This window comes from Emericellopsis atlantica (genome assembly GCF_019669845.1).
Source record: "Emericellopsis atlantica unplaced genomic scaffold F5Z01scaffold_11, whole genome shotgun sequence".
Taxonomy (NCBI): Eukaryota; Fungi; Ascomycota; class Sordariomycetes; order Hypocreales; family Bionectriaceae; genus Emericellopsis; species Emericellopsis atlantica.
In genome coordinates, this window is record NW_025764713.1 from 495883 (window position 1) to 515777 (window position 19895).

The 19895-nt window shown below is 56.0% G+C and overlaps 6 protein-coding genes across 6 annotated transcripts; 2 read left to right on the forward strand and 4 right to left on the reverse strand.

Moving 5' to 3' along the window:
- Positions 1–156: 156 nt before the first annotated feature.
- On the forward strand, positions 157–1984 carry F5Z01DRAFT_681096 (uncharacterized protein; the record flags this gene model as incomplete). The annotated part of the gene is made up of 2 exons (XM_046265654.1): positions 157–896; positions 943–1984. The coding sequence occupies 2 exons, from the start codon at positions 157–159 to the stop codon at positions 1982–1984; spliced, it is 1782 nt and encodes a 593-aa protein (XP_046118968.1).
- Positions 1985–3082: 1098 nt separating this feature from the next.
- F5Z01DRAFT_673591 (uncharacterized protein) lies at positions 3083–7369 on the reverse strand (the record flags this gene model as incomplete). The annotated part of the gene is made up of 2 exons (XM_046264953.1): positions 3083–6236; positions 7353–7369. The coding sequence occupies 2 exons, from the start codon at positions 7367–7369 to the stop codon at positions 3083–3085; spliced, it is 3171 nt and encodes a 1056-aa protein (XP_046118969.1).
- A 1163-nt stretch (positions 7370–8532) lies between these two features.
- Positions 8533–10738, forward strand: F5Z01DRAFT_653763 (glycoside hydrolase superfamily). The gene has a single exon (XM_046263384.1). The coding sequence runs from the start codon at positions 8563–8565 to the stop codon at positions 10291–10293; it is 1731 nt and encodes a 576-aa protein (XP_046118970.1). The 5' UTR covers positions 8533–8562; the 3' UTR covers positions 10294–10738.
- Positions 10739–11433: 695 nt separating this feature from the next.
- On the reverse strand, positions 11434–13029 carry F5Z01DRAFT_621010 (WD40-repeat-containing domain protein; the record flags this gene model as incomplete). Its single annotated transcript, XM_046261174.1, has 1 exon — positions 11434–13029. The coding sequence occupies one exon, from the start codon at positions 13027–13029 to the stop codon at positions 11434–11436; it is 1596 nt and encodes a 531-aa protein (XP_046118971.1).
- Positions 13030–16138: 3109 nt separating this feature from the next.
- Positions 16139–18579, reverse strand: F5Z01DRAFT_635924 (uncharacterized protein; the record flags this gene model as incomplete). Its single annotated transcript, XM_046262178.1, has 5 exons — positions 16139–16293; positions 16347–17851; positions 17903–18044; positions 18092–18389; positions 18454–18579. The coding sequence occupies 5 exons, from the start codon at positions 18577–18579 to the stop codon at positions 16139–16141; spliced, it is 2226 nt and encodes a 741-aa protein (XP_046118972.1).
- A 106-nt stretch (positions 18580–18685) lies between these two features.
- F5Z01DRAFT_71234 (uncharacterized protein) lies at positions 18686–19895 on the reverse strand. Its single transcript, XM_046266485.1, has 2 exons — positions 19562–19895; positions 18686–19507 (listed from the first exon to the last, which is right to left on the reverse strand). The coding sequence occupies exons 1-2, from the start codon at positions 19815–19817 to the stop codon at positions 18987–18989; spliced, it is 777 nt and encodes a 258-aa protein (XP_046118973.1). The 5' UTR covers positions 19818–19895; the 3' UTR covers positions 18686–18986.

The window sequence follows — 19895 nt, forward strand, 5'->3', positions numbered from 1 at the left end:
TCAGGCGAAGAAAGAAAAAGTCACTGCCCAGTTATTTACTGGCCCCCTCTCTCTTAAAACACTACTCTTCCCATGATCCTTTAGTTATCATCGGCAATCCTCCTCTCCCAGCCGGTGCTTCGGCGTCGACGAGCGTCCTGCGCGCACCCCGACACGATGGCGGTCGTTCTCAGCACAGGGGACGAAGGCAGCCACTACTTCGCCCCTAGCTCATCGGGTCTGCGACGTTCCCACTCGCAGTCGCAGTTCGGTCCCGCGCACTCCAAATACCATCACCAGTCTTCCACGCCCGCCTCGAATAACGACGACTGCGGCCCTTACGGAACGCTTCAAAAGTCCTACTCACATTCCGCGTTGTCCTCGGAGACATCATCACCTCGCATCGCAAATACAGAATCCACCGACCACTCTTTTGCGTCCACGCCGGCCAGCAATTTCTCTCTCCTTTCGGAATTCGACGACGACGACGACGAAGAGGCCCTCACGTTCGAGGATGCCCCTCAGCACATGTTCGGGCCGGAATCATACAAGAGCAACCATTTTCAATTCCCGGGGAATCCCGGCGACAACCTGGAGCCCCCGCCAAGTCCCAAGACCGGCAACTCTTACACACCCTCGCCCGACTATGGCAGCGCCGCTGATACGCCGCAACCAGACACGGCAGAGATACCAGAGCACGCGGAAGACGACACGGCGATATCGGTGCGCCCTTCGCGGCAGGTAGACTACCTATCGCACGAGTGGCGACGCGAAGAGGATATCTGGTCATCGTGGAGATACATTGTCCATCGACGGGGCGAGGTGCCCAACAGCGCGCGTCTGGAGAATGCTTCTTGGAGGACATGGATGCAGTCGAAGAACAACTTGAAGACAACCTCGCCCGAGGTTCTCAATTGGTGGGCATCTCGAGTTGCTCTACAAAGCTAGTGCTAACCTTCCCAGGTACAAGGATCAAGATGTCACCTGGCTATACGGCCCTCTGCAGCAGGGCCCCAACTCGCGCAAGAACAAGGAGGCTGGTAGCACTGGGCTGTCAAAGTCGGGATCACTCGTCAACTTGAACAAGAAGCCAATTCTGAAGAAGAGGAGCATGTCAGAGGTGATGCTGCAAAGATCGATATCAGCAGCATCCCTGCTCAAGCAGGCGACTGCGGCCGTTCAAGCGCAGGAAAGTAGGGGTATACTGCGACCGAGCATGGGCAGAGCGAACACCGACTACACCACATACACCTTCTCATCACGTCGATTCAGTAACGGCTACACCACAAGCAGTGTCGCGGACTCAACGACGGAATCTTCAGGGGTCACCTCGCCAGGCACGGAGCGGAAGCACATTCACTTCAACGAGTCCGTGGAGCAGTGCATCGCGTTGGACGTCAAAGGCGAAGACGAGGACGATGTCGGTATGGAGAACGCCATGGACGACGACAGTGGCTCGGACGATGGCTTCATGATGATGCGCACGCGCTCTCGGAAGAAGAGCACAGCTATGATGAACAGGAAGCGGACCCAGAAGCCGCAAGCGGCTCAGGAGGCGAGCAAAACTATTGCTATGCTACCTTCCACAACTCTGAAATATCGAGCCGACACCCCCGAGCCACCAGAGACTGCTATGAAGCACAGCACCGGCCGTCGCAGTCCGTCCATGTCACCGTCGTCTTCTCAGGAGACACTGCGGCCTTCAGCCAAGAGCCGGTTCTTTATCGGCGAGGACGACATGGATGAGGTGGCCGATGGCTTCTGTGATCCCAACACCAGTTGGCGCTCCCCAGGGGAGTTGGACGGCACCGAAAGTCCCCCAGGATCACCAAATGGCCTGGACAGGGATTCTGCAGGTATGAGGCGGACAGCCTCAGGCATGCTTATGCCCTACGAAGAGGGTGACCTCGCCACGGGGGACGGTCTCTTTGGTCGAGTTATCGAGACGGTCAACACAGCCCGCGACATTGCACACGTCATTTGGAATGTTGGTTGGAGGAAATAAGCAAATCATCTCCGGCATAATACGCTGTGTTGCCTAACATGGTAGCAGGCTCGTCACTTGACTCAAAGTCTGCGAATGACGACAATGGCGTGGGCGTTTGTGTCACTTGCCATGTCGAGCAAGTGACCGATTCAGGGCGCCATCAACTCTAATTGATCCACCAGGGGTCTAGGGTTCTCACGGCTGCTGCGCGCAGCCTCGGCGAATTCAGGCTCAAATAATACGGACTTATCGGGGGGTTTGCAAAGGACAAGGGTTTTCGGCACGGCGTTTTCTCATTTCATTCTGATGATATCCTCAAGTTTTGTTTTTTTATTCTTTACTGGCAAGGTATACGGAACACACGGACGGTAACATGGGCAATACGGGCGACCTTGGTTTGGATGGTCGTCACCACCGCATCCTTCAGGCGTGGGGGTATTGGCGTTGTACATAGAATCAGCAGGCACAAGCATCGTCGAGAGGGCAAAAGCAACATTCATCACGACTACTACCTTGGCCTCCTTTTGCCACTGCATTGCGTCGCCGTGAATGATGCTGTCTGTTCAGCTCTGGGCGTGTGAGATCATAGGTCGTCCACGTGTCCCGTTGCCCGTCTTTGTTGGGGATGTGGAGATCATGTGCAATGACGGTGTCGTATGTGATAACGACTGGAGTCCCCTAATTTCTGGATCTGACGATCCCCAGGAAATTTGTTGGGACGTCGCGGAGATCCCCTGGAGCCCAGATGTAGGGGTCCTGTCGTCGTGACGTGCTGCCTTTTGCCGTGCGGGGTCCCCACATAGTAGCACCGTCTGGATAGAGAGTACGTACGTATCCGTAAGTACACGAGACATCTGATTGCGGGGACGGAAGAGAGAGCCATCCCGAGGTCATCGTGGCTCGATTGGGCTGAGCGGGACGGCTGGCGCAGGGCGGTCAAGTCAGCCACGATGGCTCGCTGGACAGTCGGTGAAGCAAAAGGTAACCAATGAGCAGAGTACAACTGGAGAGGGAGAGAGGGACGTGGCAGCGTGTCTAGGTCGTCATTACATTCGTCTGTCTGTTGGTACATGTTTGTACAGCCTCCTCTATATACTAGAACAAAAGGGACACGCCCTACGAAGCGACCGGCTCGCCGACCAGCGTGGGTTTTGCCTTCTCCCGGGGGATGTATTCCATCGCGGTCACCTCCACCGTCCCCTGGTAGGGGTCCACGTTGAGCAGCTCAACGTCGAACTGATCACCAACGTGCACCTTCATCAGCAGTGCCTTGTCGTTCATGTCCTGCACCCGCATGGTGGCCCTTAGCTTGAACAGGTCCACGGTACCAATCACGCCTGACTTCCATCGTGATGTGACCGTGAAGCGTAGTTTGCCGGGTGCGGTGCCGTCGAAGCGATGCGCCCGGGCCAGTGCCATGAGAATCCAGTCTTTCTCGCCCCGCGACACGACGCGGGCCATCTTCTCACGCATGTGCAGGAGGGCGAGGGTGTTCTTGAGATCCGCCTCGGGGAAGGGGAGGATGGCGTTCAGGTTGTCCTGCTCGGGATCGAGGGGTCGCTGGAGCCTGTGCTCCTCTGCCAGCGCCGCGTGAATCTGCCAGTGCGCTATCAGGTCGGAGAAGCGCCGGAGGGGCGAGGTGGTCTTTGTGTACATGTCGATGCCCATCATGAAGTGCGGCCCCGGGTCGGTGGACAGCTGCACGCCGCCCGTCATGACGAGGACTCTGGCGATTTTGTCAAAGTCGGGCGCCATGCCCTTCTCCACGTCCGGGTACACCTGCTCGCTGACGAACTTGCGAACCTCGTCGTACCGTGCCGAGCTGACGTCCCTGCGGTATGGCACGGGAAGCTTGCGCTCGTGGGCCCACCGTGCGGCGACCTCGCCCGCCAGGACCATGAGATTGCCGACGACGGAGCAGTTGTGATCGTCTGCGGTATGTGCCCGGATATAAGGGTCGCCAGGCCGTTGGATTAGACCCGAGGGTAGCTTGGATTTGTTCTTGACCGGAGGGAAGACAACGTCGACAGAGGTACCCGGCGGGAAATAAGGCGTTGCCCCCTTCTCGACCCTCTTCCGTTTCAGAGCCTCCGCAAGGCGATATAGCGTCAACAAGCTTTCCTTGTCGGGCTGCTCGAGATCGGCCGCCTTGGACATCTTTCGGCTGGAGGCGAGTGCACCCGACGGGAGTTTGTCTGTGGCAGGCTTGCTGCCAACGACCAGCTCTTGCTTCTGCATGGGCGGAGGACGAGGCTCCAGGCAGAACGCAGCGACATCCACCGGATCTAGATATGTGACATTTGACAAGACAGTCGGCTCGACCTTGTGCGCTAAAATGTCACCAGCCATGTTCACCTTGGCACTGAAGGTCAGGGCTGGACTGCCCTTTGACAAGGAGTACTTTTGAACCAGGTCTTGGACTGCCTTGTCCGGCCCACCACCGTCTTGCCCAGAGAGCATAGCTTGGAAGTGACCATGAAGGTAGATGTTTTCGGGGATGAGCTCCATGTACTTGGAAAGCGGCGAGTCTGGCCGTATGGCAGACGCCGGGTCGGCGGCATGGATGCTGATCCAAAATTCGTCGCTCTTGCCGGTCGGCTTCAGAGACACGCCGTCATCGATCAGAATTGCTTCAGGGCTGTCGATGCAGAACACGCGCTGCTGATCTCGCCCGTGACGGTACTCGGCCGCAATGTCCTCGCGCAGAGACTCCTTGACTCTGGGCTCCTCGTTGCGGGATATACCTCCACCAACCACAATGTCCGTGCCAGGAAAGCGTACGCGATAGCGCGAAGGCACCTCCCATAACGGGATGATGCCGAGTTCCTGCAGAAATGTCCATGCTGTCGACTGATCGAGGTACCTGTCCGGGTAGAGGCCAGTGGCCCTCAAGATGGTCGACCCGTAGGTGGAATACCTTGAGCCGGGCTCGAATAGATCATAACTCGCCCACCATTGCAAGAATTGAATGATTTGCTGATGACCTCTATCGCTTGTCCATTCCAGGTCACCGACGATGGACTCCTTTGCACTCGGGGCAATGTACCCGTTGACCGAAGCCCGTCGCTCTCTGTATTTGAGGATCAGGCGCCGGCATCTGTTGATGAAGTGATTGAGCGCGCCGCACTTGCTCAGTACGCCTTCCTGAGACTCGAGCGGAAACTTGTCCGTGACCACCCAGTAGTGACGAACAATGGTAGACACGGTGGCGAGCACGTCGGCCATGGTCGTCGGGAAGACCTCAAACAGATGGTCCCGCCGATGACAATCGCTCGAAGGGCTCAGGGGGCGGAAGATGATCTCATCGCTGAACAGGGTCGTGTGAACGGCGAACAATGCTTGCGCAGGGAATTTGCCATCCTTTTTCAAAGAAGCAGGGAGCAGCATGTCGGCAATCTCAAAGAGACTGAGATACTTGGTGTGCGTCTCTGCTGCCACGAGCTGCCTGATCCTGTCCAGCTTGTCGAGATTTTGAAGGCGCACCGCGTTGGCTTCAGTCATGAAGTTGTGCATCTTCTCAATAAGAGCCATTCCAACGGCTCGTGGGGGTCCGCGGTCGTTAATGCGGGCTTCGTCGAATTCCTCCGTCGAGTTGACTCTCGGTAAGGCGTCCAGGATAGGCTGGATCTCGACCTGGCTGGCGAAATTGGACACGGTGAAGAGGGACGTGAAGCCGGTGCTCATGATCCAACGTCCCTGCTGGCCGTAGAAGTGATGTCGCGAAGCTATGAAGCCAAGATAGACCGCGAATACGGGCGTCCTGGAGCTGGAGCTTCTCATCTCCACCAAGTCGCCCGGCTTCTTGGACTCGAGCCCGACCTCGAAGTCGTCCCTGTTGAAGACCCGGCCGTCGCTCAAGTTGGCCATGCCCGCTTGCTCGGGGTTGATCACCTCGTTGTTGATGGATTGGCTTGTTTGCGTTCGGACGATGGAGTTGATGGATTTATGCGTCAGCGCTTGGTCTCCGAGGTCGTGAGAGTCCGCTACGACCCTCTTGTCCGGCCGATTCGCATCGATCCAGAGGCGAAGGTAGTCTCGCATAGGAGGACGAGCGCCATTCTTCCCAAGCAACGGATCGGGTACGGCCGTCAGAGGGGAGACGTTGGTGCCCTCGGCGAGGTCTGGCACGGGGAGAGGATCGTTTGGCGGTGGGTTTCGGGCTTCGGTACTGTATCGCACGGTGTTCTCTACATGCGCATACGAACTCGCGGAAGATGCGCCGCCCGGGCGGTTAGAGGTGACCAAAGTGGCGGAGACATGGTGAGGTCGTCTGCTAGCAAGTCTGCGTAATGAGCATTGGCGGCAGACTGTAGCCTGAACTGAGGACCGCAGCATTGCCTCGACCGGCCTGCTGAGCAAACAACTGTCTGGAAGTAGCAGACCTGCGTTGCTGGCGTGGTCTGTCTCAGTCGTCGTCGATGCGGTGGGTTGGGTTGATGGAGTAATGGTGGTGGTGATTCAACTTGCGACCGGAAATTTTCTGGGCTGCCTCCAGTCGCCTACCTTCAGTTACAGCGCGTCAACGACCCCCAACGGCGGGACGGCGGTGGCACTTTCCGCGTATAGTAGCTGCCCATGGGCGCGCAGTCACATGACCTTCGACTGTTGCTGCATTCCTCAGCGCAAGGTAAATAAGGCAGGCAGGAACAGATGAATGTCTGATCCAACTCATGGCTGAGCATTGGATTCTTTTCCTTTTCCTCTTTTCACTCCCGAGTCTGTCTTCACAGCGTTGCGCCATCTTCTTCACCATGACGGACCGGAGTTTCTCACATTGTTGACAACGTTTTTGTCTGTCAGACCGCCCACCGAAAGCAACATTGCCACACTGCATGCGCATGAATTCAATGGCAGGTTCAGTTGCACAAGGGATCAGTCAGTGGATAGGACACTAATCACAATGGACCTCCGGATCCGCAGAGAACTCAACCTCTGGTCAGGCCAGACTGGACGCTGGAGTTGGGTTGCCTGCTTACCCTGCAACAACAGAAGAGAACAAGCGCCGGTCACTCGCCAGCAAAGGGAGACAGCCTGGGCAACTTTCAAGCTACGTATTATCATTGCCTATCATTCGAAATGTTTTCGGTGCCTGGGGTCACCAACGCACAAGCTTTTGGCCGTACCGATCGGTCGTGATCTCCCGGAATGAGACACATGGCTGAATTGCACATCTTAACCGTGCTTGGTTAAACCATCAGGCCCCACCTGGTGAAGACCGAAGAGAAACGGCAGTGGGATCACAAGGAAGGATCAACGACATCTGATCACGCCAGCGACGTCTGCACTCTGCATCAGGGACATCTGCACTTGGAGACCCGGGCTCGTTCTTCATCACGGCGGGTTGCGGACTTGTGATGTGAACCTTACCCCATACGTGCTGTCTTACGCAGCCTTCCACTCCATGCCGGCAGAGGCGCCTGCAACTTAAAGTTAGCCTCTCGACGGCGGCGCCTGACCCCACGACGACGGAAATTGACACAGCAGGCTGATTTCACAACACGAGTGAGCCCACTGTCAATGCGAGGAGCAGCATGCTTGCTCAGTCGACGTGCTATTTACGGAGCGACGCGGAAGATGCGAGGACGTGGGGATGGACTCGGGTTGAAATGGCCCAGCTTCCGCATTTGGAGTCTTGGAGATGAAGAAAGCTGGTGAAGCTCAATTGCCAGCTGCAAGTCAAATCTGCGAGGCCAACAACCGAGGGGCGCGCGTTCCTGAATCGGGGCTGGGCCCAGTCTCCCAGACGCAGGAACAAATTTGTGGCCCCACACGCCAAACCTCAAACAAGGGAACGATCAACACTGCCTCGATCTTGGACAAGTCCCAATCAAACGACAGAGTCAATCAGGTTCACAAATGAATCAACGGCAGATGATCAAGGGCGACAGAACGGTGAACCCAACCCAGCTCAGCAGACACGCAGCGCTCGCTCGCCCTTAACCGCTGTCAAGCGCCGCCCTTGAAAGACTGGCTGGCTGGTCATTTCGGTCTTCTGTGCTCATGTAGCCTACGACAGCACGGGCGCAGAGGCCGAGGCGTTTGCGACCGCTCATTCGCCACTTCCCCTGGAGCATCCTGGCATAGTGTTTGCGAGGCCTGCCCCCTTTCCAGGTGACATTCGAGCCTTGAAGCCAATGGAAATTGCACTGCGACGCAGGATGCTCCACACAGCCCCTATTCGCGGACAGCGGTGACCACGGTCAACGACGGCCCTGGCTAGCTGCGCTTGTCTTGGGCGACGGTACCTCCGAGTTGGCGCATTGGCAGTGGCTGTCCATGTACAGGCCGGCCTCTTGGCTTCATCTCACGACTGTTCTTCGACCCCAGCCAGGGGTGACCTGGGTTGCCTGCCTTGAGTTGGGGGCCGGCTGGGTCGTTAGGCGCGAAAATAATAACATCCCCGACCGCTCCCATCTGTCCGTCCGATTCCCTCTCCTCTCCTCCCTCCTTACGATCCGTTCACGTCGATTTCGTAAAGAAAGCCTTCGCTCACGCTCGCTTTCGTCCTTTCGTTCTTCACGCTCTCATTCCAACATACCGCTTCACTCTTTTAGCGGGCATTCGTTTATCAGAAAACCACAAGAAAATCCGACAGAATGAAGGGAGGTATTGCTGCTGCCGCTTTCGCGGCCCTGGTCGGCAGCGCCACCGCGCTCAACCACCGCCACGCCCACGCCGGTCTTCACAAGAAGAACGTCGCCGAGACCTGCGGTTGCACCACCATCTACACCTACATCACCGGCGAGCCCACGCTTGTGCCCAACCCTCCTCCCCAGACAAGCTCCGAGTCGTCAAGCTCGTCTGCGATCGTGACACCCAGCTCCTCGTCCGTCGCCCCCGAGGTCCCCACGACAACTTCGACTCCTCTTCCCGAGCCTACCACCTCGGAGGAGGTCAAGGTCCCCGTGCCTACCCCCGAAGTCACCACCTGCCCTACGCCTGGCACCTACACCATCCCGGCCACCACCGTGACCGTTCCCGAGACCACCACCGTCTGCGTCCCCACCAGCGTCCACGTTGTTCCCGGAACCCACACCGTCGGTGGCGTGACCACCGTCGTCGTCGAGGCTACCACCGTGACTTGCCCCGTGGCTACCGTCACCACCCAGCCTAACGGCGTTGTTACCAGCACCATCGTCCAGACCGAGTACGTCTGCCCCTCGGCTGGTACCTACACCATCAACCCCATCACCACCACCGTGACCGAGGAGTGCGACGTCGAGTTCCCCGTCCCCACGAGCTACAACCCCGGTACCTACACTGCTCCCGAGCAGGTTATCACCGTCACCGAGACTGACTTCGTCTACGTCTGCCCTTACACTAGCTCTGGTCTCCCTGAGCCCACCAAGGCCCCTGAGACCCCCGAGGCCCCTAAGGAGGAGGTGACCACCAAGGTTGAGACCCCCAAGGAGACCAAGGTTGAGACCCCCAAGGAGCAGGAGACCGAGACCGAGGAGCCCACCAAGGAGACCACCAGCAAGAGCAACACCGGTCACTTTGATGGCAGCTTCGGTGGTAGCGGCGACCACTACGGTATCACCTACACACCTTACGATGAGTCCACTGGCGAGTGCAAGTCTGCCAGCCGCGTCGACAGTGACATTCAAGAGATCAAGAAGAACGGTTTCCAGGTTGTCCGTGTCTACTCCACTGACTGCGACACTCTCCCTTCCGTCGGCGATGCCTGCAAGAAGCACGGTCTCCAGATGCTGATCGGCCTCTTCGTCAAGGAGACTGGCTGCTCCCCCGACACCCCTGAGATCAAGGAGCAGATTGACGCCATCTCCGAGTGGGCCCAGTGGGATCTTGTCAAGCTCTTCATTGTTGGCAACGAGTCCATCATGAACGGCTTCTGCACCCCTACTGAGCTTGCTACCCTCATCAAGACCGTCAAGTCCAAGTGCTCCGGCTACACTGGCCCCTACACCATTGCCGAGACCCTCGACCAGTGGCTCGACCCCAGCACCGCTGCCGCCATCTGCGACGAGATTGACTTCACCGGCGCCAACATCCACCCCTTCTTCAACGAGGCCAACCTGGCCACGCTCGCCGGCAAGTTCGTCAAGGGCCAGCTCGCCATCCTTGACAAGATCTGCAAGGGCAAGTCCGCCGTCAACCTGGAGTGCGGCTGGCCCAACAACGGCAGCCGCTGCAACGGCGAGGCCTGCCCCGGCAAGTCTCAGCAGGCTGATGCTCTCAAGTCCATCCGTGAGGAGTGCGGTGACCGCACCATCTTCTTCTCCTTCGGCAACGATGCCTGGAAGGAGCCTGGCGAGTACGGCTGCGAGCAGTTCTGGGGTGCCCAGGACTACTTTGCCTCCCTGTAAGAGTGCACTTTTGGTTTCGACCCTTGCAGCTTTTGCCCCATGGTCTGTCTCTGTCTCCTAGAGCGCTGGGGTTGGCAATCAACGCTGGCATCCCGGTCCCAAAGGCCCGTCGAGTCACCCGCCTGCTTATGCAGATATGGTCACACCCAGAGCCACGATCATCGCTACCTCTCTTCCGGTGCTGATTCCGTCGGTCTTGCGCATCCTTGGGGACAGAGTCTGGCGGTGAGGTACAAACGCAAGGCGTGAGTGTCTATTCTTACTTTTCTCTGGGTACATTTTTTTCTCGCATATCTACAAAGCATGGTCCGCGTCATTTGGGAAGACTCGGAGAGCAGTCATATCTACTGGGATGCCGTGAAGCATGATTCACACAACTGCTGTAATTTATTAGTGTTTATTATGGAACGACGTATTTACATGAATAAGCTCGTACATATGATTCCTGCTCGTCCATTGTTTGCTCCCTGACTTGAACAGCTCTGCACTCGCCATACCATCCCCATGGACTTGGGCGACCTAGGTACTTTGATCTTTAATATCCATTGTCCATAGTCAGAATCTCCCGTAGTATTGCTTGGCCGATGGCTAGCAAGATCCTTGGCGTCGTAAAACAAGACCTGGTCAGAAAGGTCGAGGCCCGCTGATCAGTCGCAGCACTCTGCGATCATGCAGTGGTTGATAACCTGGTACGTAATGCTTGTCACCGTCATCAGAACTAGAATTGTCTTTAACCTCGGACCGGATCCGCGTGAGACATGTCATCTGATGAGAATTCGAATTTCACTGAGCAAGGGACGCTTGAGCAACATTGGATCCGTTGGCTGCTCCACGTGAGGGCGAGCCAAGCCCGTGTTCATTCGCTTCGCAATGTAGGAACAGCCCATAGAGCTCACCGTATGACTCGTAGTTCATGCGAAAGCCCACCAAATCCATATATTTGTGGCGCTGTCATGGGCCTCCCTAGTTCCTGCTGTGTCGAGCTGTCTAGCCAAGAACACTCGTGCCGCACGTTGTCAAGTCCCTATTCCAAGAATGCCCAATGCCATGCCTCTGGTATCGTCCCATGCATCTCTCGCTCTCTCATAACCGTCATGATCATGGCAGCTAGTGCCTCCAGTCGTGGTATACAAATCGTTATCAAAACAGTGGTATCGCATCGGTGGCATCTCTCCGTGTGCCGCATCGTTCTAATTGCAGAATGCCCCCCCTTTCTTCATCCGCCACAAGAACATTCAACTCCTGACCGCCTTCTGCAAAGTCAATGCCCCCAAGCTCACCAAAGACACTAAACGTCTGCCGAGTGTCGGCGTCGTACGTTTCCCTGCCAAAGGCGTGTGTGCTGTAGACGTGTACATGGTCGGCCTCCTCAGCTGCGGCGAGGACGGACTCGCCGCTTCCGAGAGGCGAGAACTTCAGGCCTCTGGCTCCGGCGAGATCGGTCCGAAAATGCTGCAGCGGCGTGCTTGTGCCATTGGCGTCCTTCCACCTGCGCGGATCCCAGATCTTGATCGTCTTGTCTTGGAAGCCTGTGGCCAGATAGCGGCCGTCGTCGGACCAGTCACACGCGAAGCCGAAGTCGTCGTGACCCGTCAGCGTGACCTCCGTGTCCCCGGTCTCCGCGTTGGCAATGGTGACATCTTTGGAGTCGCCCACCATGACGCGAAGACGACAATCGGGAGATACGGCAGAACAGTTCAGGGCAAACCCATAGCCAAATTCGGACACGAACTGTTGGGTCTCCAGGTCCAGCACTCTAAAACCGTTGTCGTTGCTGCATATGGAAGCGACAGGGTTGGACGTACTGCGCTGTTTGTGTACCTGCAAGTGATTCGTGATACCAGACGCCGCTTCCGTAATCGTGCCCTGGGTAAAATTTTGTATGTCTGTGCTGTGCAGAGACGAAATGACGTACTCTCCGGTAAAACTCCCAGCAACGAGAACATCCTGATTCGCCCCAAGAGTGGTGAATGCGCGGCCAAACACAGGAAACTCAGTCCATTGCAGCGACTCTCCGTGGTTCCCTGTGACGGGGTCGACTTTGGAAATGCCCAAGCGGCTGACGTAGTGTATTTGCGAACGAAATGGGCTGGCCAACGAGCTGCGCAACTGAAAATGCGCAAGGGCGATTTCCTCTCGTATGTGCATCTCTCGAAACCGGAAATAGTTCCCCGAAGCGAGGCCAGACGTGCTATGTGAAAAAGGGTTCTCGTCCCCTAGCAGTGTTGGGCCAGGCCTTGGCCGTACATCAGCACCCTGGGGATCGTCATCCGATCCAGGCCAGCTCGTATAGTTCTGAAACGTCCTCGCTCTTCTCGCCCGGGCAAGCTGGCGGGTCACACCCATTGCGCTCCAGTTGATGCCTTGAAAATCGCAGCGGTCCCCTCTTAGATGGACGCGTCTGATTTTGGTGAGCTGTTTTGAGGTTTCGAGAAGCAAGTGGGGATAATCTGGCCGCGTAGCTTCGGGAACCGCGAGTACTGGATGCGACCATTCGTCCAAGAACTCTCCCAATCCCATATTGACCGATCCTAACATATTCGGGACGTGCGGACCCAGTAACGTCGGCAACTGGCCTTGACCAAGAGGCTCGTCGGCTTCGGCGTGAAAGGCGGCCGTGTTGTGCGTCGCTGAAATCGTGGAAACATCTCCAGCCCCCGTTGATGAATCGAAGGCAAAGGAGAATAGTTCAGTTGGCGTTGCAGGAGTGACGACCGAACTTGGGGATGTTTGCATTGTGCTTGCAGCGACTATGTTGGGAGATGGCGAAGACGAGTGCGTAGACGAGTGCTCCTGCGTCCCGTCCGCTGCAAATTGCATAGTAGTCTGGGAGGCAGCTTCCCCTTCCCCTTCATCGTCATCATCATCATCACCTTCTTCTTCACTCTCGCTCACCAGCCCGCCTGCCATTTGCGAGTGATCATCCGAGCTTCCAGCGGAGTTAAAAGATTGATAGGCAAACGACAGGTCTGGGACATATGGGCCATTGGCGCTATGTAAATAGTCAAGCCAGAGTGTGCTAGCAACGGGGTTTGTATCCGTCATTGGTGCGTCCTCCGATGAGCTGGTGCCATTCATAGTTTCGATTTCGATATCCTCTGCTGCATCAAGCTGGCTGTAGAGGGTCATTTGCGAATCGCCTTGATTCTGATCAACGTGGTGGACGGTCCGTGGTTGGACTTCCTCAAGTTCGCTCTCCTCGTTGCCATAGTCATAGTCGTGCCTATGTTGCTCGAGCGGTGCATCTTCATGCTCGTTTTCTAGGTTTGACGCATGTCCGCAGTAGTCAGAAGGCATGAGGCTCCCATTTTGCCCGTCGATCTCGATGTTGAAAGGACTATGCCCGCCAGCGGACCGATGTGACTTTGTGCGAGGTTTCTTGTGCGGCATGATCCACAGCCCAGCTATCTCGGCACGCTGGTCATGCCGCAAAAAGTGTGTGAGTCGAGTTTCCACGCATCAAAGCATGAAGCAGTGACACAGTGCAACTTCCTGTCTGTCATGTGCCCGTGTCGCTGGTGTCAGCGCCGCTGACCAGCTTTGGAGCCCGATGTTCTGCAGGCTGCGAGTCGAAGTGCGACGATCCAGTGGGAGTCGTGTCTCGTTGGGCCGTGAATGCTGGACGTGGTTCTGGAGCTCGTCGTGTCTCGGGCCTACCAGCAGGTGGTCTTGCCGGAGAGAAGTAGACTTGTGGTCAATTTGGGCTATGCGATGATGGGATCACTGAGATCAGCTGTTGGATGTGGGTGGTGAATGGTGGTTGGTGAAGGTCGAACGCTGCGCCAAACGTCGTGGCCGGTGCTTGGCGATCAGATTCTCGTACAACATCAGCGGAAAATCTTTAAACGTCGCCTGCAAAGGCGAGGTGAAGCGAGGGAGACATGGGGCCGGCGACTCATAAAGAATGTAGAGACCTTGAAGACGGAAAGAAAGTGTGTTAGACCCTGTTGGCTGGAGTTGCCTGGAGTTGGTGCCGCGGGAGAACAATAAGTGGAGTTCTGACCCTTCCTCGACTCGGTAAGAGCTCAAAAGCCTCGAGGCTCGAGAATCACTGAATCAGTGGCTGTGGTTGGCGGGAGGGGCGGCAATGTCCGCTCAGTCCCACGTTCCTTCTTCTGAGAGACTGACTTAGTAACTTTGTACTCTCAATTAGGAAAGAGCATAGATCGGCGCGGGGGTCCGACGCACTGTGCTAGCCGTAGCACCTATCTCCAGTACCGGATAGCTGCAATCCTCGCGTACTGCGCAGACGCTAGATTCGATCACCTGAGGTAAGTAGCCTATGACCAAGAGGAAGTTATCTGGGTACGTGCAAGAAGTCAATTCCAGCGCAAAGACAAGGGGCTGATTTGGAAGGAGCAGAGACTACGGCCAGCCACTCTCGTCTGCACAGTGCGCGTCACAGTCTTCCTGGCCGCAGCTATTTAATTACCAGGTAAGGTATGTTCAACTCGTTGTTGGTCTAGTGAACAGGGGCCTTAATGAATCTTCCGAGGACATTCCCTTTGGCGCGCTTGAACCCCCACGCCAGAACATCGTCAATTATAATTATTACTTACTACTAGTAGCACTAGACTGAGTCACTTTCCATTGATAATACGAGACAGATAGCTGGACACGGCATCCTCTCCTGTCTGCTGTCTTGGCTCGTTACGGTATGCCGTCAGCCATCCATCCTTCTGTCGACACTATTCGACATTCGCGGACCGTGCCACACATTTGGATACGCCTGCAGGAGTGCATCCTCCTCGCGAGTCGCGAGTCGCGAGTCGCCTTGACAGTTACCTACCTGGTATCTTTGGACGAGCCGCCACCTGCCGCCTTCCGGGGCGCCACTCGCGTAACTCAAGACCTCGGTTCCATGCGCTCTCGTCGCCAGCTTTGCAGACATTTCGATGACTGTTATAACCGAGCTGACCATCACTGAGACACGCGGCAGCGGAGACCTATTCGCGCCAATCACACAGTCATTTGCTGAATGTCTTCAAGGACGGGCAAATCAAATCGCCGCTGACGATGTGATGCATGGCCAAGACTGCTTGAGAGCAAGAGGCTCTGACAATTTCTACGCTCGGCCAGTCTGACCCGCGCGGCGCTTTGACACTTTTCTTGCTGCAATAAAATTCGGGATACCTACGTACGTAGAAATCCACCTATCCCGCTCCGCATCTTGACCGACGGGCATCTGCATCGATGGTCCCGTCTTGAGGGTGGTGACGATATATTAATCGCCCGATCACCACCACCCTTGTGCCCTCCTCCCGCGCGCGCTGGCCCGTTCCGCGCTGAGCTGCATATTCGAGTCACAGTCTACGGAACCGGGGTCCTCTGTTTCCTCAAATGGCTTTTCTTCAGAGTATGTGTCCGAGACACCGAGACCGAACAGCCAGGCAACGTGGGGAGACGCGGTTCGTCCATGCACCTCCACCGCCCCCGAATGCAGTGACCACTAAGCAGCAACGCGACGAAAGGAAGTTATCGACATCTTCGATTCGCGAGCAAGCAAAGATCACGAGTTACTTGTTTGTCTCTGTAGAAGTGTCGGCATGCGATCACCGACATTGATGCTTAGCCACGTGCTTCTAATCAGATGTGGTCGCTCTTGGAGTTGAGAAGTATTGAGATTGAGCGTCCATTCTGCTACCTCCAACACGCACCACACACTGTTGAGAATGGCAGTTGGAAATCTCATCGTAGCACCTATAATCAAATGTTGCTCTAATCACTTCTCAGATAGCCAGAGCTAGACATCTCTGAGTGGCATGGCTCAAATGCTTGTTCTTAGTCTCTCTACATTCAACGCCTCCCAACACCTCTCTACCTTTCTTTTCTCGCAAGTCAGTCCTTAGAATTTGTTCTCCAGACGCCTCTCCTCCTTGAGCTTCAGCATTCCATCAAGAGCATCTTGAATGGCAATCATCTCGCCTAGCTTCTGAGTGGCTTGGTCGTCACGGTTGCGAATGTTGACTGTGCGGGCATTCTCCTCTTCTGCGCCGACGACTATTTCACTCCACGTTAGCAGCGATTCATTCCGACTAGACGTGTGCACTTACCAAAGATGTAGTTGTACTGCTCCAGCTGTGCTGTGCGGATCTTCTTCTGCAGCGTGTTGGCGCTTGTGTCGGCGTCGATGAAGATGCCCTTGTCGCTGAAGATCTTCTGCACCTCCAACGCATAGTCGTTCATCTTTGGCATGACGGGGACGACCATGACCTGGCGGGGGCTCAGCCAGAATGGCCACTTGCCGGCAAAGTGCTCTGTCAGGATGCCAATCATGCGCTCAAAGGAACCCAGGACCGCACGGTGAATCATCACTGGACGACCGTATCCCGCGGGCAGTTCCGGGTCCTTGGCTGCGCTTTCGGGCAGCACCTCATCCTTGGAAGCAAGGTAACGGAGCTTGAACCGGTTGGGGAGGTTGAAGTCGAGCTGGATGGTACCGCACTGGAACTCGCGCTTCAGCGCATCGTACACTGTAATGTCAATCTTGGGGCCATAGAAGGCACCGTCACCAGGGTTCTCTTCCCACTTGCTGCCAATCTTCTCCACGAATGTATCTAGAGCCTGTCGCAGCTTATCCTCGGCCATGTTCCAGACTCCAATGTCGCCAATGTACTTCTCTGGGCGAGTGGAGAGCTTCAGCTTGAACTCGAAGCCAAAGAGGCCATAGACTGCGTACAGAAAGTCGAAAGCGCCCCCGATCTCTTGGCGAATCTGCTCCACTGTGCAGAAGATGTGAGCGTCGTCCTGCTGGAAACGACGCACACGGGTCAGACCCGACAGAGCTCCGGAGAACTCGTTGCGGTGCAAGACACCAAAGTCGGCCATGCGCCACGGCAGGTCCTTGTATGTGATATCGGAGTGCGCAAAGATCCTGCAGTGACCGGGGCAGTTCATGGGCTTCAGGCCGTAGGTCTCCTTCTCGACTTCGAAAGTGAACATGTTCTCGGCATAGTGGCCCCAGTGGCCCGAGGTCTTCCAGAGGTCTGACTTGTACATGTTGGGCGACATGACCTCCTGGAAGCCCCGTTTCGCGTATTGCTCTTGCATGAGCTTGAGCAGAGTGTTGTAGATACGGGTGCCGTGGGGCAACCAGAATGTAGAGCCAGGCGACATCTCATCGAAGAAGAAGAGCTTCTGGTCTTGTCCAATCTTGCGGTGATTGCGCTTCGCGGCCTCAGCGAGGAACGTCTTGTACTCCTCGAGCGCCTTCTTGTCAGGGAACGAGATACCAGAGATACGTTGGACAGACTCATTGTCGCTGTTTCCGAGCCAGTACGCAGCCGAGTTTTTGAGGACAGAGAAGGCCTTGATGTTGCCAGTGGTGGGCACGTGGGGACCACGGCACAAATCGATCAGGGGACCGCAGCGATATACAGTGCTCTTGGTGCCGTCGGGAACACGCTGGTTGATGAAGTACTCCTTGTATTTGCTGTACTTGAACATCTCGAGGAGCTCGTCCTTGGTCATCTCGAGGCGCTCGAAAGGTTGCTTGTCTTTGACGATGGAGTTGGCAATGGTCTCCAGGGCCTTCTTGTCTTCGTCGGCAACAACTTTGCTGCAAAAGGGTCAGCGTGAGTCCAAATACACGTCAAATAGACAGCCATACTCTCCCATGTTCGCCATGTCGTAGTAGAAGCCAGGGGGCTCCGTGGTGGGAGGACCATTGCAGAGGTAGCACCCGAAGCGCCTCTCGCAGGCCTCACCGAGAACGTGAGCCGACGAGTGCCAGAAAACCTTCTTAGCTACGCCTGTCAGTACCATCTCTCCGAGTATTTGACTGAAACTGTCAACTCACCCTCAGGGTGCTCAAAGTCGAGCAGCTCCAACTTGCAGCTCTTCTCCAATGGCCTGGTCAGGTCCCAGAGTTCGCCGTCAACAGTGGAGATGACAGTGCGTTCGAACAAGGACTTGGAGAGGTTCCTGGCAATGCTTCCCGGGGTAGTCTCCCAAGCAGTGCCCTTTTCCTCCTTGCCATTGGGCAGTGCGATGGTAATCTCCTCGCGCGGCTTCGCTGCAATCTCGGCGTCGGCTCGCTCCTTGATGCGGTTGAAGACGTCGAGGCGGTGTTGGATGTATTCGGGAAGTTCAGCAAGCTTTCAGCGTGTTAATTCACAGTGTTGCCTTCTCGGTCTTGCGTAGGTAGGGAGAGTTGCCAACCTCTACTCCAGGCTTGCCCTTGGCTTTGGGCGCCTTCTCCTTCTTGGGCTTGTCCTGTCGGACAGGAAGGTCCTGCGCGGGTGCGCCCTCTGCCGGCTTGGGAGCATCGACTTGTTCGGACGCCATGATGGAATGAAGCCCGTTGAAAGACTGACAGATGTTGCGATCGAAAAGTTCGAAAACAGTCACACTTCAGGCTGGGCTGTCCGATGGAGGGGATGGAGGGGCACACGCGAAGTGGGGTCAACAGAACTCGAGTCTTAGGGACACTTGAAGCGACCATGTGTGGTGCAATTCTAACTGCCTCATGATGCAGTACGCTTCATTTTTACCAAACGGATGGACTCTGATACAGACACCTCCAGTATGAGGCTGCTCAAGAGCGAAGATTCTGGCCTCAAGCGAAACGATCGCGCCTTGCCCGAGAAACCAGTGCAAACCCAATGTTCAAAATGTCCTCCAACTCGGACCATACACAAAACGCCAATATATAAGGGTATCATAAACATCGAAAACGCCTGTGCCTTTCCCTTTCACAAACCGTATCGTGTGACACATTCTTCCCGGTGCGTCTCCAGGCAGTCGAGCGCACAAACGCGCGTGCCGCACTTCATACACCTCACCCGACCCCAATACCCACAAACCTCGCAGAATACTCGTATAGGCGGTTTCGCCGCATCGTTGCCGTCCCAGGTGCCTCTAGCTTCAAGGTACGTCAAAGGCGGATGTGATAGGAGAGCCCGGATTTCTTCGTCCGACGGAACGGATGGCACACGTGACATGAGCAGCGGATCGTCATCGCCAGGATGCGGAGGTGGGAAATGCGTGAGAAGAGGTTTAAGGATCGGCGAATGTGGCTTGGTAACGGCGAGTGCGTCGGTCATGGACGTGTCCATGTCGGTTTGATTCTTCAGGGTCGAGCCTCGCTTGCTACTTGCTGCTGTGGCGGCTGCTGTGGCCTCAGCCTGCTGCATGGCGTGAAAATCGTCTAGGTGATTCGCAAATGTCTTTTGCGATTGCAGTATCTTCCTCGTCGCGCCCGTCTTGCCTTGTGCTGCATCGTGTCAGTCGTCATGTCCTAGACCAGCCAGCTTCCCAAAGCACGTACATCGTTTCCCCGGAAGAGGGATCGTGTTATCTCTATTCCCATCGTTCATCAAGGCATCGACTTCTTTACGTAGCCTCGCTTCCTGCCGGGCTGTTAAATCCCCCAGACTCGGACCTGGAGCAGTGTTCCTCGCTCGTTTTCGGTTCGTAGGCGCAAGGGTAGACGTCGGTCGATGCCCCGTGTCAGGCACGTAAGCCCAACCCGGGGCGTTGGTCGTCTTTGCGCTCGCGACCTCAAAGACACCAAAGTTGTTCATGCTGCTCGATAAGGCGGGCTGATCAGGTAATAGAAGTCGAAGAATGCCGATACGTACAAAAGGTACCCGTACGGATTA